A 19,743-nucleotide genomic window follows, 5' to 3' on the forward strand; every position below is an offset into this window, starting at 1 on the left:
TGGGTTTGTTTATTGGATTCCTGTCCTGTTCCATTGATCTGTAGTTCTGTTTTTGTTCCAGTAATATACTGTTTTTATTATTGTGACTTTGTAGTATAGTCTGAAGTTAAGGAACCTGAGTGCTCTAGCTGCATTTTTCTTTATCAAGATTTCATTGACTCTTTGGGGTCTTTTGTATTTCCATACAAATTTTAAAATTATTTGATGTGATTCTGTGAACAGTGTCATTGATAATTTGATAGGGATTAAATTGAATCTGTGGATTGCTTTGGATAGTATAACATTTGGTCAATATTGATTCTTCCAATCCAAGAACATACTTTTGCTATATCTTCCCCTCTCTGGGTCATCTTCAGTTTCTTTCATCAAGTTCTTACAGTTTTCAGAGCAAAGGTCTTTTGCCTCTTTAGGAGAATTTACTCCTAGGTATGTTATTTCTTTTTGATGGTATGGTAAATGGGACTGCTTCCTGAATTTTTCTTTCTGATAGTTCATTGTTAGTGCATAGAAATTCAAGTGATTTCTGTGTATTAATTTTGTGTCCTGCAACTTTGCTGACTTCCTTGCTGAGCTCTAGTAGTTTTCTGGTAGCATCTTTAGAGTTTTCTATGTGTGGTCTTGTGTCATCTGCAGTGACAGCTTTACTACTTCTTTTCCAGTTTGGATTCATTTCTTTTTCTTCTCTGATTACTATGGCTAGGACTTCCAAAACTCTGTTGAATAAAAGTGACGAGAGTGGTCATTCTTATCTTGTTTCTAATCTTAAAGGAAATGCTTTCAGCTTTTCACTGTTGAGTATGATGTTAGTTGTGGGTTTATCATACATGACCTTTTGTATGTTGAGCTAGGTTCCCTCTAAACACATTTTCTAGAGAGTTTTTTTTAATCATAAATGAATGTTGAATTTTATAAATGATTTTTCTGCATCTATTAAGATAATATGGTTGTTAGTTTTTAATTTGTTAATGTAGTGTATCACACTATTTGCAGTTATTGAAAAATTCTTGCATCTCTGGGATAATCTCATTTGATCATGGTGCATGATCCTTTTAATGTATTGCTGGATTTGGTTTGCTTATATTTTGATGAGAATTTTGCATCTATGTTCATCAATGATATTGGCTTGTAATATATTTTTTGGTGGTATCTTTGTCTAGTTTTGATATTCAGTGGCCTCATAGAATGAGTTTGGGAGTGTTCCTTCCTCTTCAGTTTTTTGGAATAGTTTGAGAAGGATTAGTTTAACTCTTTTTTTATACGTGTTTACTCAGTGGTAAAGAATCCACCTGCCAATGCAGGAGACTTGGATTTGACCCCTGTGTTGGGAAGATCCTCTGGAGAAGGAAATGGCAACCTACTGCAGTATTTTCTTGCCTGAGAAATCCCATGGATAGAGGAGCCTGGTGGGCTACAGTCCATGGGGTCACAAAAGAGGTGGACATGACTTAGTGACTAAACAACCACAAATGTTTAATACTAAAGAATTCACCTGTGAATTCATCTTGTGCAGACTTTTGTTTGTTGGGAGTTTTTAAATCATGGTTTCAATTTCAGTACTTGTGATTGATCTGTTCATGTGTTTTATTTCTTCTGGTTCACTCTTGCAAGATTGTACCTAAGAATTTGTCCATTTCTCTAGGTTGTCCATTTTATTGACATATAGTTGCTTATAGTAGTCTCTTGTGATCCTTTGTATTTCTGTATTGTCAGTTGTGACTTCTTTTTCTTTTCTAATTTTATTGACTTCAGCCCTCTTTTTTTCTTTTTTCCTTCTTAAAAATATTTATTTATTTCAGCATCAGTTCAGTTCAGCATGCCAGGTCTTTATTTCAGCATACAGGATCTTAAGTTGTGGCATATAAACTCGGCATGTGGAATCTAGTTCCCCCAGCAAGTCTGCCTGTTTTGGGAGTGCGGAGTCTTTGCTGCTGGGCCACCAGGGAAATCCCTCTCATTTTTCTTGATGCTGCTGCTGCTAAGTCACTTCAGTCATGTCCGACTCTGTGTGACCCCATAGACGGCAGCCCACCAGGCTCCCCCGTCCCTGGGATTCTCCAGGCAAGAACACTGGAGTGGGTTACCATTTCCTCCTCCAATGCATGAAAGTGAAAAGTGAAAGGGAAGTTGCTCAGTCGTGTCCGACTCCTAGTGACCCCATGGACTGCAGCCCACGAGGCTCCTCCGTCCATGGGATTTTCTTGATGAGTCTGGCTAAATCAATTTTATCTTTTCAAAGAACCAACTTTTCATTTCATTGATCTTTTTTTTAATCAATTTCATGTTTATTTCATTTATTTCTATTCTGATCTATTTAATTTCTTTCCTTTGTGTTTTGTTTCTTGTTCTTTCTCCAGTTGCTTTAGGTGTAAGGTTAGGTTGTTTGAGATTTTTCTTGTTTCCTGAGGTACAGTTGTATTGCTATGAACTTTCCTCTTACAACTGCTTTTGTTATGGTAGAAAGCTTCAGAGGTTTTGGATCATCATGTTTTTGTTTGTCTGTAGGTTTTTTTCCCCCCAATTTCCTCTTTTATTTATTCAGTGATTCATTAGTTGTTTAGTAACATGTTGTTATGCTTCACATATTTGTGGGGTTTTTTTTACAGTTTCTTTCTTATAGTTGATTTCTAATCTCTTAGTGTTGTGGCTAGAAAAAATGCTTGATATGATTTCAGTTTTCTTAAATTAACTGAGGTTTGCTTTTTGGACTAGCATGTGATCTACCCTGGAGAATATTCCATGTGCCCTTGAGAAGAGTGTATAGTCTGATGCTCTCATAGGGATGTTTTATAAATATCAATTAAGGCTGTCTGGTCTAATTTATCTTTAATGGTCTGTGTTTCCTTACTGATTTTCCATCTGGATGATCTGTTCAGTGATGTAGGTGGAGTTTCAAAGTCCCCACTGTTATTGTGTTACTGGTGATTTCTCCTTTTATAGCTGTTAACAGTTGCCTTATGTTAAGGTGCACCTATTTGGGGTGCATATGTATTTTCCATTGTTATATCTTACTTCTGGGATTGATCCCTTGATTATAATGTAGTATCCTTGTTTGTCTTTTGTAGTATCCTTCTTTGTCTCTTTAATTTTAAAGCCTGTTTTGTCTGATGTGAGTATCGCTGCTCTGGCTCTCTTTTGATTTCCATTTGCGTGGAATATGTTTTTTCATTACCTCACTTTCAGTCTGTGTGCATCTATGATTCTGAAATGAGTCTTATGTAGTCATATGTCTTACCATATGTATGCTTCTTGTTTTTGTATCCATTGAGCCACTGTGTGTCTTTTGGTTGAAGCATTTTATCCACTTACATTTAAGGTAACTATTGATACATATGTTTTTATTGCCATTTTGTTAATTGTTTTTGTTTTTGTAGGTCTTTTTCCCCCTTGTGATTTGATGACTGTTTTAGTGTTTTGTTTGAATTCCATCTTATTTCTTGCATATATATCTATTATGCATTTTTGGTTTGCAGTTACCATGAAGTTTTTATATAGCAGTCTTTTTTAAGTTACTGAATTCTTAATTGCAAATGCATTTTAAAAAACCCTGCATTTGTACTCTTCCCTCATGATTACTGCTGTTGACATAATATTTTACATCTAATTGTTTTTTGTATCCCTTAACTGCTTATTGTGGATACAGATGACTTTATTACTCCTGTCTTGTAACCTCACTACGAACTTTGTGAATGGATTCTTATCTTTACTGTATGTTTGTCTTTTCCAATGAGGCTTTTCGTTTTTTAATTTTCTTGATTCTAGTAGTGGCCTTTTCTTTTTTGCCTGGAGAAGTTTCTTTAACATTTGTTGTAATGCTGGTTTGGTAGTACTGACTTCTCTTAACTTTTGCTTGACTGGAGAGCTTTTGATTTTGCCATCTAATCTGAATGAGAGCTTTTCTGGGTATAGCATTCTTGGTTATAGGTTTTCGCCTTTCATTACTTTAAATATACCATGACACTCACTTTTGGCCTGCAGAGTTTCTGCTGAAAACTTCAGCCGATGGCCTTATAGGAGTTCCTTTGTATGTTATTTGCTACTTTTAATATTCTATCTTTAATATTTGACATTTTGGTTACAATGTGTTTTGGTGTGTTCCTCTAGGTTTATCCTGTATGGGACAACTCTGCACTTTCTGGGCTTGCGTGACATTTTTCTTTCTGAGGTTAGGGAAGTTTTCAGCTATTACGTCTTCAAATGTTTTCTCTGGCCCTTTCTATCTTATCCTCCAGTGATCCCTATAATATGAGTATTTGTATGTTGATGTTGTCCCAGATGTCCGTTCGGTAGCAGCGATTTTCACTACTCAGTCTTCCAGCTCACCAATTCATTTTTCCATATCATTTAGTGTACTGTTGATTCTTTCTAGTGTATTTTTTATTTCAATTATTGTATTCTTCACCTCTGTTCAGCTGTTCTTTATAGTTTCTCTTTGTTAAAAAAATTCTGACTTCTCTGTCTGTGCATCCATTTTCTTCCCAATTCTTTCCCTCATTTTAATGATCCTACTGTGAACTTTTTCTCAGGTAGATTGCTGGTCTCCTCTTCACTTAGTTCTTCTTTTGGGGTTTTATCTTTTTCCTTCATCTGGAACATACTCCTGTGGTGTCTCATTTTGTCTATGTTGGTATTTGTATTTTTGTGTATGTGGCAGCTTTGTTACCTTTTTGGACTTTGGAGTCACTACTTTCTGTAGGGGATGTCTTTCCTGTTCCAGCAGTGCCCTCTCCTCTTGTTACCTAAGCCATAAACCTGCATAGGCCCTTCTGTTGTGGCAGGCTGACTGTGAGTGGTCTGGTAGGCTTGGTTGGCTGCTAGTCTAGTTGGTTGCCAGGCACTGCCTTGTGTGAATGCTGCTGGCTACTCGTTAGTGTCAGCTGGTCATGAGGCAGCTGTTGCAGAACCCTAGGGAGTCTGGGGGTAGTGCTGGCTCACTGTTGGCTAGAGTTAGTATCCTGAAGACTCTGGGGCTCTTGCCCACCTATTGGCAGGTGAAGCCAGATCCTAGGGTTAGTGCAGGACCACTGCAGGCAGAGCTTCGTCCTAGAGCCTGGTTTCAGGGCCCAGGGATCCCAGAGCTCATTTTAGATGATTGGTGTTGGAGGCTGGTTCCTGACACAGTTGGATATGGGGCTGGGGTGTCCCAAAGGTTGTTGGCCTGCTAGTGGGCAGGGCCAGTGCCCAGCTGGTCCCAGGGTAGGGTCTGACCTGCTGTTGCTGGACTCAGTGTGCAAGCTGTGGTATTATAGTTTTTTGCTTCTGGTGTCTGCCCTCCTGGTGTGTGGGGTGGTCGAGAGGCTCATGTTAGCTTCCCAGTGCAAAGGGCCCAGACCCAGCTCTTGGCACCCTGGTGAGGAAATCTGTGTTTAGGGCCTTGTCTGGTGGTGACTGTGAGCTCAGGAAGTCTTTAAGCAGCCTGTTGGTGGGTGAGGTTGTGTCTCTGTTCAGTTACTTGTTTGGCCTAAGGCATCCTACAAACTGTTGGGTGGGCCCAGGTCTTGGTGATAGTGGGCCAAGATGCAGCCGCCATCAGCTCATGCAGCTGAATGCCCCAGCTATGCCTGACACCAGTGTCCGTGTCCCTAGGGTAAGTCACAGCCACCTCATGCCTGCCTAGAGGACTCTCCGAGACCAGTAGGTAGGTCTGGCCCAAGCTAATTTCAAATTACTGCTTTTGCCCTGGTTCCATTGTACATGATATTTTGTATGTGCCCTGTAAAAATGAAATCTCTTTTCCCCCAGTTCTGTGGGCTCCTGCAAGTAAGCCCACTGACCTTGAAAGCCAAATGCTTTCGGCACTTGTCTTCCCAGTGCTGGACTGCCAGGCTTACGTGGGGCTCAGAACTCGCATTCCTGTGCGAGAGCCTCTGCAGTATACTTATTCTCTACTTTGTGGGTTGCCCATCCTCGGGGGTAATATGAATCTGTACCTCCTACCTGTCTCATTATGGTTCCTTCTTTGTGTCTTTAGGTTCCAGCCTTTTTCATCTACAGTTGTTCTGTAGAGAGTTGTGGTTTTGAGTGTACTCATGAGAAAAGGTGAGCCCAGGGCCTTTCTACTCCACCATCTTGGCCACTCTCTTCAGTCATAGCCTTCTTAATGCTTTTTCATTTATTTTCAGAATTCATCTGTTGTTAAGGCCCCAGACGCTTAATTTTCTTACTTCAATCTTAAGTTTTAACGTTACTAATTCCATTGTTGAGTTTGTTGTTGTTCAGTTGCTAAGCCCTACTCTTTGTGACCCCGTGAACTGCAGCACGCCAGGCTTCTTCTGTCCTCACTCTCCCTGAGTTTGCTCAAACTCATGTCCATTGAGTCAGTGATACCATCCAACCATCTCATTCTCTGTTGCCCCCTTCTCTCTTGCCCTCAGTTTTTCCCAGCATCAGGGTCTTTTCCAATGAATTGGCTCTTCGCATCAGGTGGCCAAACTATTGGAGTTTCAGCTTCAGCATCAGTCCTTCCAGTGAATATTTAGGACTTGATTTTCTTTGGAATTGACTGGTTTGATCTCCTTGTTGTCTGAGGGACTCTCAAAAGTCTTCTCCAGCACCACAGTTTGAAAGCATCAGTTCTTCGGCACTCAGCCTTCTTTATGGTTCAATTCTCATATCCATACATGACTACTGGAATTATTTAATTTTGTACCTTTCAAAATATTTGTTCACACTGAGAAATCTGCTTTTCTTCATTGCACACAAATGCATACATATATACACACTTATGTATATATCTGAAATAGCTTAATTTTGTGGAGAACTTGGAAATATTCTAATTTTTTTTAAAGCTAGTCATAACCCATGCATTGATTGTAGAATCTCAGTTTTGCAAAACACTGATCTGGTGAATCAGTGGTATTGTGGAGCTCAGTTTATGTTATTTAGCTTTATCTCCAGCCTCACTAGAAGTCACTTGTTATCCTAAGAAAAGGAGGGTCACTTGAAGCCATTTTAAGTCAGCACACCATAAATTAATGTAATTAAATTACAGAAATTATAAGAAACTCTGAGCTTTGGAGTAACATGGAACTAGGCTGAAATTCTAGTCTTGCTGTTGTAAATCTGTGATCTTGGAAAAGTTAACTTCTCTGAACCTCAGTCTCTTCATCTATAAGAGATGTTAGACAGATGTTAGACAATATTAGAGTGGTTAAAAGCATAAATTCTTGAGTCGTACATCCTGGATTCAAAACTTAAATCTTGGCTCTTTAGCCTTTCTCTGCTGGATTATCAGTGAAAGGGGAGAGTGACATTTACCTCATAGTGTTTTGGGAACTAAGTGAACAGCAGGATGTGGCCTAATATATAGAAATCACTTTGTAAAAATTAGTTGTTTGTTATGTGTTAAAGGAGATGATAATAACTGCTGAAGATAAGAGAACAGTTTAGAATAATGAATAAAAAAAGTTCCTACCTCAGTGAATAAGCATGTAGCAGAGTATAATTGGTTAAAAGATTAAAGCCTTTTCATATATTTAGTAGCTGGACGTTTCTTATGGCTACATCATTACTTAATTCTGAAGCAGTTAAAATGTTAGCATGAGTCTTAACTGTATCAGTCATCCCAGAGACATCATAACATACAGATAAATTACTCACTTTGGTATAAACTTACTTTGAGCTATTGTGGTATTCACATTTTTTTTTCATGCCTTTCCTTTTGTTTTAATTTTCTAAGTCATGCTTTCCTTACTTTTCTGTTCTTATTTACTGTATTCTCTGATTTATTTATAAATCATATCATTAAAATCTCAGATTTTTAACCACAAGGAACAATTCATCTCAGATCCCTAATAAAAGATGAAGGCCAGAGAGTAGCTTTGCCAATGTTTCAGTTAGTGACAAAGCTGGGACTGGATCCTGGGTCTTTTGACTTCCAACTTAATAAGTGTTTTTTCCACAATACCAAGGTGCATTTTAGAAATAAATGGGTCAGACTCAGTATTTAATTTTAAGTGTACACTGGCTTTCATATAGTCTTCCTTGAAATCTTAAAATTTAAAGGTAGTTAAATCATTAAAAAGTTCATCACCTTTCATAAATTTGATTTTAGCAACATTTTGATTTGTTTCACATGTCCCTGTAAGATTAACACATCAAAATTATGTTTACAGTTTTTTTTTATATTTTAACTGTTGAAGTAATAAAAATAGTAAATATTTAACATTAGTATTGTGAAAAACTAGTATGTTGTTTTTGTAAGGCATATAAGTTTTACTTAAATTTTTATTATTTAAAAACAATTCTTTAGCAGACTGACCTAAATTCTTTATGGCCTTTGGATAATTTTTGTTTTTGACATTTGCTTTAACATTTTAGTACAGTCTATTCTAAACTATAAAAGTTATCTAATTTGGGAATAATCCAGGTTTGTTTTTTTCCCACCATCTTGCTTTTGCCCTTTTTATTCATCCGTGCTTAATGAAGGAAAAGAGCAGGATATAGAGTTGGTGAGACTCAGAAACTCAGTTTTTCTGATTGTTACCTTAGTCGGCAAAAGTTATTGAAATAAAAAATCCATGTTTAGGATCCTCTTTGGATTTTGGTTTTCAGTAATCAAGTGTTTACTCTGTGGGAAGATGTATAATTCTGTTGAAATTCAGTGGTGTACCAGAAGACGACACAGGGCCTTATGAGAGAAGGCTCCAGCAGTGTCTGGTAGAAACTTGCTTTGGTGGTAAACAGATGGAGGCATTTAGGGTGGGAAATTCTGAGAGGGGCCAGCCTTGGAGGGAGGGTTGTTTCTCAGAATGTGATGTGTATTCTGAGGTGGCAAATTGTTTGTACAGACACCCTGAGATTAGAGCACTGTTTGGGTCAACGGCAGCATTTTCTAGAGACTTTTGACCCTTCCTTCATCTTTAACTCTTATATCAACATTAGAATTTTTGAACCATAAAATCAGAATACAAAGTCTGATTTTTGTTTCTTTACTTTTGAGCTTAATTATATGAAGAATCTGAAAAGGTTCATAAAAGTAATCAACCCTATTTTTAGTTGTATATTTAAATCATTACTTTTCTTGATAAAATTTAAGACTTTTTTGGAAAATGTGGTTGTCAAATCTATATCTGGCCTGTCATACATATACATATATGTATATGTATATACATATGTAGATATACTTCTATGTATATGTATACACATATATGTATATACATATATGAGTCTGGACTTGGGTCAGGAAATGAGGGATATACTTCTATGTATATGTATACATATATGGAATGGGATATACTTCTATATATGTGTATACATATACATAGAAGTATATCCCTCCCTTATTTCCTGACCCAAGTCCAGACTCATATATATCTCCTTCCAACTCATATACTGTGACAACCTCCTCGTCTGTCTCCCTCAGAATAGTTCTGATCCCTTCAAATGCAGTTTTCAGCCTTTACCATTGAGAGTTCTGAATCGTTCCCTTTGCCAAGTATTCCTACTCCACAGTGTTTACTTTACTCTGCCTGTCTCAAAAGACCTTTTCCTGTCTAGTTAGTATTAATACCACACTCTGATTTTCTAGTCTTCACTCCTCCCCCTTGTAGTCAAGCTATTTCCTCATTGTTCCTCTCATGGTGCTTTTTTTTTTTTCTTTTACTACTTTGGACCTTACTCTCTCCTCTCATCTTCCTTTTCCTTTGCTGAGCTCTTATTCTACACAGTACCTCACAACACAGCACTTAATTCTTTCGTGTATACAGAATCAGATAAGGTCAGAGACTTCTGGAATTTCATCCCTGCTATCTTTATAGTAGGTGCTCCATTAAAAAAATAAGTGAATAATCAAGGGATAGCAGCTGCAGAGGTAATGGAGAATCCTTTAAAAAGCAAGATGGATATTTTACTTGGGGGGTAGGGGAGTACAGTGTTGAAAAGTTGGGAGACTGAATGAGTGAGGACAGTTGTTACCTATGCTGAAGGATTTGGGGACAGGTATCCTGAGACCAGTTGTTCTAAAAGGCGTAAGATATGTTCTTGGTGTTAAGTTTTATCTTCATTTCATTTAACGCACTGGACTTATCTGACAATTGAAAAATTGTCCTTCCCACTGCCACCCATTGCTGAGGTAGGTAGGTCCTTGGGAAAGGGAGGCATGGGAATAGGGAGCGAGGTCCAGTGGAAGACATGTAAAAGTGTCCGATTGCTGGTATCTAAGGAGAGAGAAGGAAAATAACCGGTAATTATGGTGGTAGAGTCCTAGGAGTCTAGTTTGAACAGCATTCTCCACTAATGCAGTAATCTAACTGGTGAGTGACAGAGTGGTGGCATTCAGCTTGTAGTTTTATTTGGCCATACTTCCCACATTCTTTCTCCCGAGGAAATGCCCAAACGTGTAGATTCGAGTGACAGCAAGGCAGTTAAATAATCTAGGATATGAATGTGGTTTTGTTTTACACTCCAACAGCTATAAAATCAGTGAACGAAAATCTGGATCCTTTTTTTTTTTTTTTTACTCCCTTTAAAAAATTGAATGGCTTCTTTACATTTCTTCTTTGGCATAACTCTGAATTAAAAGTTTAATTTAGGGATTATTTAATTCCTATCCTTTATCTTCATCAAGAATCTAGAAGCTTTTTATAACTGTAAAAAAGTTGCAATTCTCTTGAGCTTCTGCCAGTAGCATACAGTGATGCCAAAATTTATGTGTGGGAAAGTTGATTTCAATGAGGGTAATTTAGCTGAAGTTTAGTCTAAGAAACTAGTGTTTTGCTGCCAAGCAATTATTTGCATTTCTAAAAAATGACTTATACTTTTTACCAGTGCTTTCCTTTCATCATAAACTAGTTACTTAAGTAAGTTATTGTCACTAATGGTGTATTTCTATAAAGGAAACTATATTCTTGTTTAATTCGGTTAACCTCAGACTTTTATTTTTAATATGCAAGGTTGAATACTTCTATTAAATGTTGCCTTTTGTTTGAATAAAATCTATAGGAATTAAATCAACAGCTAGAAAAAAAGAAAGAAGTGGAAGACCGTGAAAAGAGAAAGATAATTGCTGAAGAGAAGCACAAGGAATGGGTTCAGAAAAAGAATGAACAGGTAAGGAGAAAAAAGGGCACACACATATTCTCATCTGTAGTCTTCATCCTGTTACTCCTAGTGATTACCTACGCGGTTCTCATTTTCTCTTAGATTCTTCCTTTTCTGACCTAGTTTCTGCCCCCTCTCCGCCCCACCCCAACCTCTCCCCACCAGGGACGTCTGTCAGATCTTTTGTCCTTTGCTGTCTGCTCTCTCCCTTCTCCCTCATGTGGCTTCCATCTGGATGTGGTTGCAGGTAGTCATGAAGTCTACTATCTCCAGACCTGACCTCCTAGAGCCTTGGATTTTCATCTCTTCAGTAGGTAGGCACCTCTGGGCCTGCAAATCTAAAACAACCCATTTTTATCCATTCTCCTCTGACAGAACCATCGTCCTGACTCCTTGATTTCTGATCTTAGTGTAACTTCTCAGTCACCAAAACGTAATTGGAATTCTCTTGTGTTGGATCCCTGGGTCAGGAATATCCCCTGGAGAAGGGAACGGCTACCCACTCCAGTATTCTTGCCTGAAGATTCCATGGACAGAGGAGCCTGTGGGCTACAGTCCGTGGTGTCTCAGATTCGGATGACTGAGAGACTTTCACTTCACTTCATTGTTTATTTCCCATACTGGAATGTAAGCCCCATAAGGGCAGGGATTTGTGCCTCTTTGTTCAGTTATCCAGCAGATAAATCAGTATCTTGATGCTTAAAAGCCACCCAAGATTTGACTTCATCCTCTTTGTCCTTGCCAGAGAAATCTTGCCAAAAAGCCAAATGTCATTCCTCAGTTCACAAACACATCTTTTGTCATTGCCTCCTGTCCTCTGAATAGCATGTGAACTGTCCTGGCCTGGCTGGTTAAACACCTTCTGCTCTGAACCATGTCTCCTTCACCTGTGCTCTTCTTCCTTCCACACTGTCAGCCTCTGACTGGCATCTTTGGGGAGCACAGTCAGGATAAGCATGGCCCATATTCTTGGTGTATTAGTTTTGCTGGAAAATATTGAGAAGAAAAATGTTATTTTTATGCTAAAGCAAGCACAGATATTTAATAGTATAGAACATAAATTTTATAGTATTTTTAAAATACACAGTAGAATTCAAAGAAATATTGGGCTTTGGATTGTGCTCCAAGCCCCTAGGAATATGTGTTCGCAAGAACTTTTGAGAACATTTCTGTTCTATTTCTCACTTTTTTTTTTTTAATAATTATCTCCTCAATGTGGGATCTCATCACATTTCCCCCCTACCTTTGGTGGCTCAGATGGTAAAGAATCTGCCTGCAGTGCAGGAGACCCGTGTTCAATCCCTGGGTTGGGAAGTTCCCCTGTTGAAAGAAGTGGCAACCCACTCCAGTATTCTTGCCTGGAGAATTCCATGGACAGAGGAGCATGGTCCATGAGGTCACAAACAGTTGGAAATGACTGAGCGATTTTCACTCACCTCCTTTTGTTATCCAACTCAAAGTATTTCCTACATGAAGTATTCTCTGATCACATGCTGGGAATTCTTTTCTTCTCTGAATCCTTGTTTAATTGACATCACTTTATCATATACTGCCATGTGTTATATATATATTTTGTGGCTGCCTTGTATTATGCATATGTGTTCACTTCTCATGTAATTTTAAGACTCTTCAGGATAGGAGTTATTTTTTAGGTGGTTCCCCCTCTTTTTAACTTTCTATTTTGTACTGGGGTATAGCTGATTAACAATGTTGTGGTAGTTTCTGGTGAACAGTGAAGGGACTCAACCATACATATTTATCCATTTATCCATTCTCCCCCAAATTCCCCTCACATCCAGTCTGCCACATAACATTGAGCAGAGTTCCCTGTTCCCTATACAGTAGGTCCTTGTTGGCTATCCATTTAAAATGTAGCAGTGTGTACATGTCCATCCCAAACTTCCTAACGTCCCTTCCCCCCATTCTTCCCCTCGGGGGACCATAAGTTCCTTCTCTGTCTGTGAGTCTCTGTTTTGTAACTAAGGAGTTATTTTTGTATTACTTTTTATCTATTATAAGCTCTGACATAATGCTTTTTCTGCCATACATCAACATGAATCAGCCACAGGTATACATATGTCACCTCCGTCGTGAACCTCCCTCCCATTTCCTCCCCCTCCCACCCCCTGGGTTGTCACGGAGCGCTGGGTTGAGCTCCCAGTGTCACACAGCAAATTCCCACTGGCTGTCTAATACAGAGAGAACAGACTTGTGCACACAGTGGGGAAGGGCAGGGTGGGTCGAATGGAGAGAGGACCACGCAAACATATACATAGTATTTTGGAGGTGATAAATTATTGAATGAATAAATGTATCATCTTCCTTTGAATTTGAATACATTCTTGTATTAGATCACAAGTTAGAAATTTAAAAAAATATTTATCTTGTCACTTTGTTTCCTGTTGTGAGTTTTTGCATATTTGGAGTGGTACTGCTTTTATTATTAATGTCCAGGTTCATGAATGCAGTTAGATGTTGAAATTGTAAACCAAAAGTTTTACATTATTTTTGGTTCCTAGCTGTTGTTGAATGTAGTGCCTAGTGGTATTAATAAGAGTACCTAGTAAATACTTCCCCAGTAAGTTGAAGATTACATAGCTTTCTTCATCCAAATATTGTAAGAAGGAATTGGCTAGACATGTGTGTGTTATAACCATAAATATATTTGTTGTTCTTTACTTAAGTAAATTATTTTTTAAAGTTTGCTACATCCCATAATACAATAAGAGAGTTCTTTGTGAATAAATGCCAAAATCAAAATAAGCCTGTATGACCACTACTAAGCCTTGAGTGATACTTTCTTGAAGTGTATAATTATAAACCAGTTTTGTGTGTATTGTATAAGTATATTCTCTCCTCTAAAAGCTCCTCTTATCTTCTGACTCCATTAAGCTCATTTTACCATGCCAGTCAAACATAGTTGTTGTTTGTCTAAGAATGTAGAGATGATACATTCCCTGTTTTAATTAGTGGTGGTAGATCTAATCCAATTATTTGAGAAAAAATTTTCTTTCTTTTGGAGGGAGGTGGCTTGCCCTGACATAAATCACTAATTAGCAAAAGCAAGATTCCATAAGGTTGAGAAGAGTTTAAAAATGAACCTTGAGAAATAAAAATTAAATTTACTTATTCTGTAGAATTCTTATGCATGCTAAGGAATAATTAGGATACTCTAGTTTTTTTCCTTTAAGAACGCTCAGATTTCTTATTTCAATCTTGGTTACATTTACCTCTATTTGTAAAGACTGCTCTTCTGGTTCTTCTCTTCCTGTCTGGCATCTAGCTTTTTCCCCCTCTGTTTACATTTCATGGTGTGTGGTCCTCTGCTGCCTCCAGCCTCATTCACATTTTAGCTATATCTGTGGCATTATTTTCTCTAAGTCATTTTCACTGTGTTCTATCAAAAAATCAGACAAAAAGAATTTATGTATCCATTAGCAAAGCTGGTTTCTTTTATTGTGACTGGTTTCTTTTTTTGTAAAGCTTTTTTCAAATAAAGGGCTTATCTCATCTGGTACTCTGATATTTGTGTTGCCATACTAATTTATTTTTTAGATTGTTTTTTACTGTGTGTTACCACATATTTTGTAAAAGGGTATTTGCCTTCATTGAAAATTAGAAGTAAATTTATTTTTAAAGTTTTTTTTTTAAACCAAAGAACTGCTTTTTAATGTCAAAAATTAATTCAAGCCAACAAGCATATGATTGATAACTGTCATCAGTTCTCATTGATGCCTTCAACACTTTTATTATGTGCCAGGTACTATTGAAGGAATCAAAATAGAAATTCAGGTTTGTTAGTTTCCTTTAGTTGGAAGAAACAAAGGTTCTCTCAAGGCACCATCTTTAAAAAAAAAAAAAAAGATGTATTGTGCTCTGTGTGGTGTAGAACTGGAGTGCCAGAAAATCTGAAGCCACTTAGTGGCTGGCTATTCCCTCTCGGTACTTCTCTCTGAGTGCCTGTTCTGGTATCCTTTTGCTAACTAAAGACATTCCATTCCCTCTTCTGTAGTTTAAATGCTGCAGAGAGCCTGTCTGATGTTTTAAAATCAACTTCATTGAGCTATAATTTACATACAATAAAATACACCTATTTTAAGTTTGATGAGGTGTGACAAGATATGTACTTATAAAACCGGCACCGTAGTCAAAAGAGAGAATCTTTCTTCACTCCAAAAAGCTCCCTTGAGCTCCTTTGCATTTAACCCCTGCTTCCTACCCCCGACCTAACCCCAGCTCTATGGAAGCCATCGGTCTGCTTTCTGTTCCTATGGATAAGATTTGCCTTTTCTAGAATTTCAGATAGAATCACTAAATGTTTATTCCTTAGCATCAGGCTACTTTAAAAAAAATATTTTTATTTTGGGTTGTGTTCTGTCTTTGTTGCTGTGCAGAGCTTTCTCTAGTTGTGGCAGGCAGGGGCTACTGTCTGCTGCAGTGTGTGGGCTTCTCATTGTGGCGGCTTCTCTTTTTGCAGAGCACGGGCTTTAGGGCGAGCGGGCTCAGTGGTTGTGGCTCATGGGCCCTAGAGCTCAGGCTCAGTAGTTGTGGCACATGGGCTTAGTTACTTCTCTGCAAGTGGAATCCTCCCGGATTAGGGATCAAACCTGTGTCCCCTGCATTGGCAGGGAGATTCTTATCCACTGTACCAGCAGGGTAGTCCCAGGCTACTTTTGTTTTTAAACATTGCTAATATTTCTTATATTAAGATTGTTCCTTTTTATTGCTCAGTATCACAAATTATGTATCCATTCACTAGTTGATGGATAATTAGGTTGTTTGCAGTTTGGAGATATGAGTAAAATTCTGTGACCACTTACGTACAAGTGTTTTTGTTGATACTTGCTTTCATTTCTCCCGGGTAGATGCCTAGGAACTGAATTGCTGGGTTGTATGGTAGGTTTTTAGGTTTAAAAAAAAAAAATCGGCAATTTCGTATAAAGTGCTTCTGCCATTTTATATTCCTGCCTCTAATATCTGACAGTTCCAAGTGTACCGTATCCTTGCCAGATTCTCAGTCTTTCTCATTTTAAACCATTCTGTTACGTGTAGTATGTCATTGGGCTTCCCAGGGGGCACTAGTAAAGAATCCGCCTGCAAGTGCGGGAAATACAGGTTCAATCCCTGGGTCGGGAAGACCCCCTGGAGTAAGAAATGGCACTCCACTCCAGTGTTCTTACCTGGAAAATTCCATGGGCAGAGGAGCCTGGCGGGCTCCATAGGATCACAGAGAGTCAGACATGACTGGCTAAGTAGCAGCAGTATGTCATTGTTTGAATTTCCATTTTCCTGAGATCTAATGATGTTTAGCATCTTTTCATAAGCTTATTCTACTAGTCTACTGGGGCTGTCATAACAAAATAGCACAGATTGAGTGACTTAAAAGTCCTGTCTCAAAGTACAACATCAGGCCAGGGGATCAAGATTGTGGAGGAGTAGTAGGGGAGCTCACCTACTCTCACAAAAACATTAACATATCAGTAAGTGGAATGATTTACAAAGAACATCTAGTGAATGCCAGCAGAAGACCTCAGACATCCAAAAGGACAAGAAAACCTCCACATGACCAGGTAGGACAAAGGAAAAAGAAAAGGAAAGGAATCAGGACACGCTTGCGCCCCAGGGAGGGAGCTATGAATGAGGAAAGAGTTCCATACCCTGGGGAGAGCCTTCACTGGCGGGGCATAAGCCTGGATGGAGAGGGACATTCAAAGCCTAGGAGGAGAGCACAGCAACTGGTTTGTAGAAGGCAAAATGGAGAGTAAACTGCAGAGAAGGTCAGCACCACTGCCCTGTGTTCTGCAGCCTAATATATGCTCCTCTGTTGATACAGGAGATGGCTAGGGGCTGAAGCCTCTTGATGAAGGTGAAAGAGGAGAATGAAAAAGTTGGCTTAAAACTCAAGATTCAGAAAATGAAGATCATGGCATCTGGTCCCATCACTTCATGGGAAATAGATGGGGAAACAGTGGAAACAGTGTCAGACTTTATTTTTTTGGGCTCCAAAATCACTGCAGATGGTGACTGCAGCCATGAAATTAAAAGATGCTTACTCCTTGGAAGGAAAGTTATGACCAACCTAGATAACATATTGAAAAGCAGAGACATTACTTTGCCAACAAAGGTCTGTCTAGTCAAGGCTATGGTTTTTCCAGTGGTAATGTATGGATGTGAGAGTTGGACTGTGAAGAAAGCTGAGCGCCAAAGAATTGATGCTTTTGAACTGTGGTGTTGGAGAAGACTCTTGAGAGTCCCTTGGACTGCAAGGAGATCCAACCAGTCCATTCTGAAGGAGATCAGCCCTGGGATTTCTTTGGAAGGAATGATGTTAAAGCTGAAACTCCAGTACTTTGGCCACCTCATGCGAAGAGTTGACTCACTGGAAAAGACTCTGATGCTGGGAGGGATTGGGGGCAGGAGGAGAAGGGGACGCCAGAGGATGAGATGGCTGGATGGCATCACTGACTCGATGGACGTGAGTCTGAGTGAACTCCGGGAGTTAGTGATGGACAGGGAGGCCTGGCGTGCTGCTGTTCATGGGGTCACAAAGAGTCGGACACGACTGAGCAACTGAACTGAACTGAACTGAACTCTCACGAAAACACCAAAAGCACAACAAACTGCTGAACAACCATTGACAAAGAAGACTGGAAACTATCAAAAAATATATTTTACGTTCAAAGACATAGAAGAAGCCAAAAAAGACAATTAGAGAGATACTTTAGTGACATCACAAGTGGGAGACCCAAAAACTGCAAAATAATTATATTGCAGAGGTTCTCTTGCAAAAGTGAAAGTTCTAAGCCCCATCTTAGGCTCCTGAGGCTGAGGATCTGGCATCAGGAGGTGGAACCCCCCCAGAGCACTTGGCTTTGAGGACCAGCAGGCTTGAGGGCAAGAGCTCCACAGGACTGAGTGAAACAGAGACTCCACTCTTAGAGGGCTCACATATACTGGGATCCAACACAAAGTAGAAGAGGTTGGGCTAGACCTACCTGTGAGTCTTGGAGAGTCTCCTCGGGAGGTGAGGGTTGGCCATGGATCACTGAGCTGGGGGCAAGGACACTGGAGGCAGTGGCCCGAGAGAGTATTGATTGGCATGAGTTCTCACAGAGGTCACCATTTTGACATCAAGACTTGGCCCTGTCCAACAACCTACAGGCTCCAGTGCTGGAATGCCTCAGGCCAGACAGCCAGCAGGATAGGAACACATTGCTACCCATCAGCAGACAGGTTGTCTAAAGCTGTACCGAGCTCACAGCTCCCTCTAAACACACTGTTTGACAAGGCTTTGCTCACCAGAGAGACACACCCAACTCTTCCCACCAGTGGGCAGGCACCAGAAGTAAGAAGAGCTAAAATCCTGCAGCCAGCAGAAAGGAGACTACACACACAGAAAGTTAGACAAAAATGAGACAGCAGAGAAATATGTTCCAGATGAAGGACCAAGATAAAAACCCATAAGATATCTAGATGGATTTAGGCAACCTACCTGAAAAAGAATTTAGTGTAATGATAGTAAAGATGATGCCAGAATTTGGAAAAAGAATGTAGGCACAGATTAAGAAGATACAAAAAGATATTTAACAAAGAGCAAGAAGATTTAAAGAACAGAGATGAAAAATAGAATAACTAGAATGAAAAATACAAGAGAAGAAATCAGTAGCACAATAATTGAGGTGGAAAAAATGAATTTAGTGAGCTGGAAGATGGAGTCTTGGAAATCACTCCTGTGGAACAGAGCAAAGGAAAAAAGAATGAAAGGAAGGACAGTCTCAGAGGCCACTGGGCCAACATTAAAAGCATAAATATTTGCATCATAAGGGTCCCAGAAGGAGAAGAGAGAAAGGGCTTGAGAAAATATTTGAAGAGATAATAGCTGAAAACTTCCCTAACATGGGAAGGAAACAGCCACTCAAATCCAGGAAGCACAGAGAGTCCCAGGCAGCTTATACCAAGGAGGAACATGCCAAGACACCTGTTAATCAAACTGACATAAATTAAAGCCAAAGTGAAAATATTAGAAGAAACTAGGGAAAAGCAACAAGGGAATCCTCATAAGGTTGTCAGCTGATTTTTCAGCAGAAACTCTGCAGGCCAGAAGGGAATGCTATGGTATATTTAAATTGATGAAAGGGAAAAACCTACAACCAAGAATACTCTACCCAGCAAGGCTGTCATTCAGATTTGAAGGAGAGATCGAAAGTTTTACAGACAAGCAAAATTTAAGAGAAGTCAGCACCACCAAACCAACTTTACAACAAATGCTAAAGGAACTTCTCTAGGTGAAAAATAAAAGGCAACAACTAGAAACAAAATTATGAATGGGAAAACTCACCAGTAAAGGCAAACTGCAGTAAAGGTAGGAAATCATCCACACACAAATATGATATCATAACCAGCAATTGTGAGGACAGTACAAATGGAGGATATTGGAAATGCATTTTGAAATTAAAAGACCAGCAACATAAAACAATCTTGTATGTGTACAGACTGCTATATCAAAATCTCATGGGAATAAAAAACTGAAAATTTACAAGAGATATACAAAAAAGAAAAAGGAATCCAAACAACACTAAAGTTAGTCATCATATCACAAGAGAACAAAAGAGGAAGGAAAGAAAAAAGACCTACAAAAACTAATCTAAAACAATTAACAAAATGGCAATAAGAACATATTAATACATATTGATAATTACCTTAAAT

General features: G+C 38.9%; 1 protein-coding gene across 1 annotated transcript in view; it reads left to right on the plus strand.

Moving 5' to 3' along the window:
* The window catches only part of CCDC34 (coiled-coil domain containing 34), a 45,014-nt gene that overhangs the window by 14,962 nt on the left and 10,309 nt on the right, over positions 1-19,743 (plus strand). Inside the window, exon 3 of the mRNA XM_027562794.1 lies at positions 10,939-11,046. Within this exon, the coding sequence (XP_027418595.1) occupies positions 10,939-11,046 (108 nt within the window). The remainder of the gene's footprint in view (positions 1-10,938; positions 11,047-19,743) is intronic.

Source organism: Bos indicus x Bos taurus, chromosome 15 (genome assembly GCF_003369695.1).
Source record: "Bos indicus x Bos taurus breed Angus x Brahman F1 hybrid chromosome 15, Bos_hybrid_MaternalHap_v2.0, whole genome shotgun sequence".
Classification (NCBI taxonomy): domain Eukaryota; kingdom Metazoa; phylum Chordata; class Mammalia; order Artiodactyla; family Bovidae; genus Bos; species Bos indicus x Bos taurus.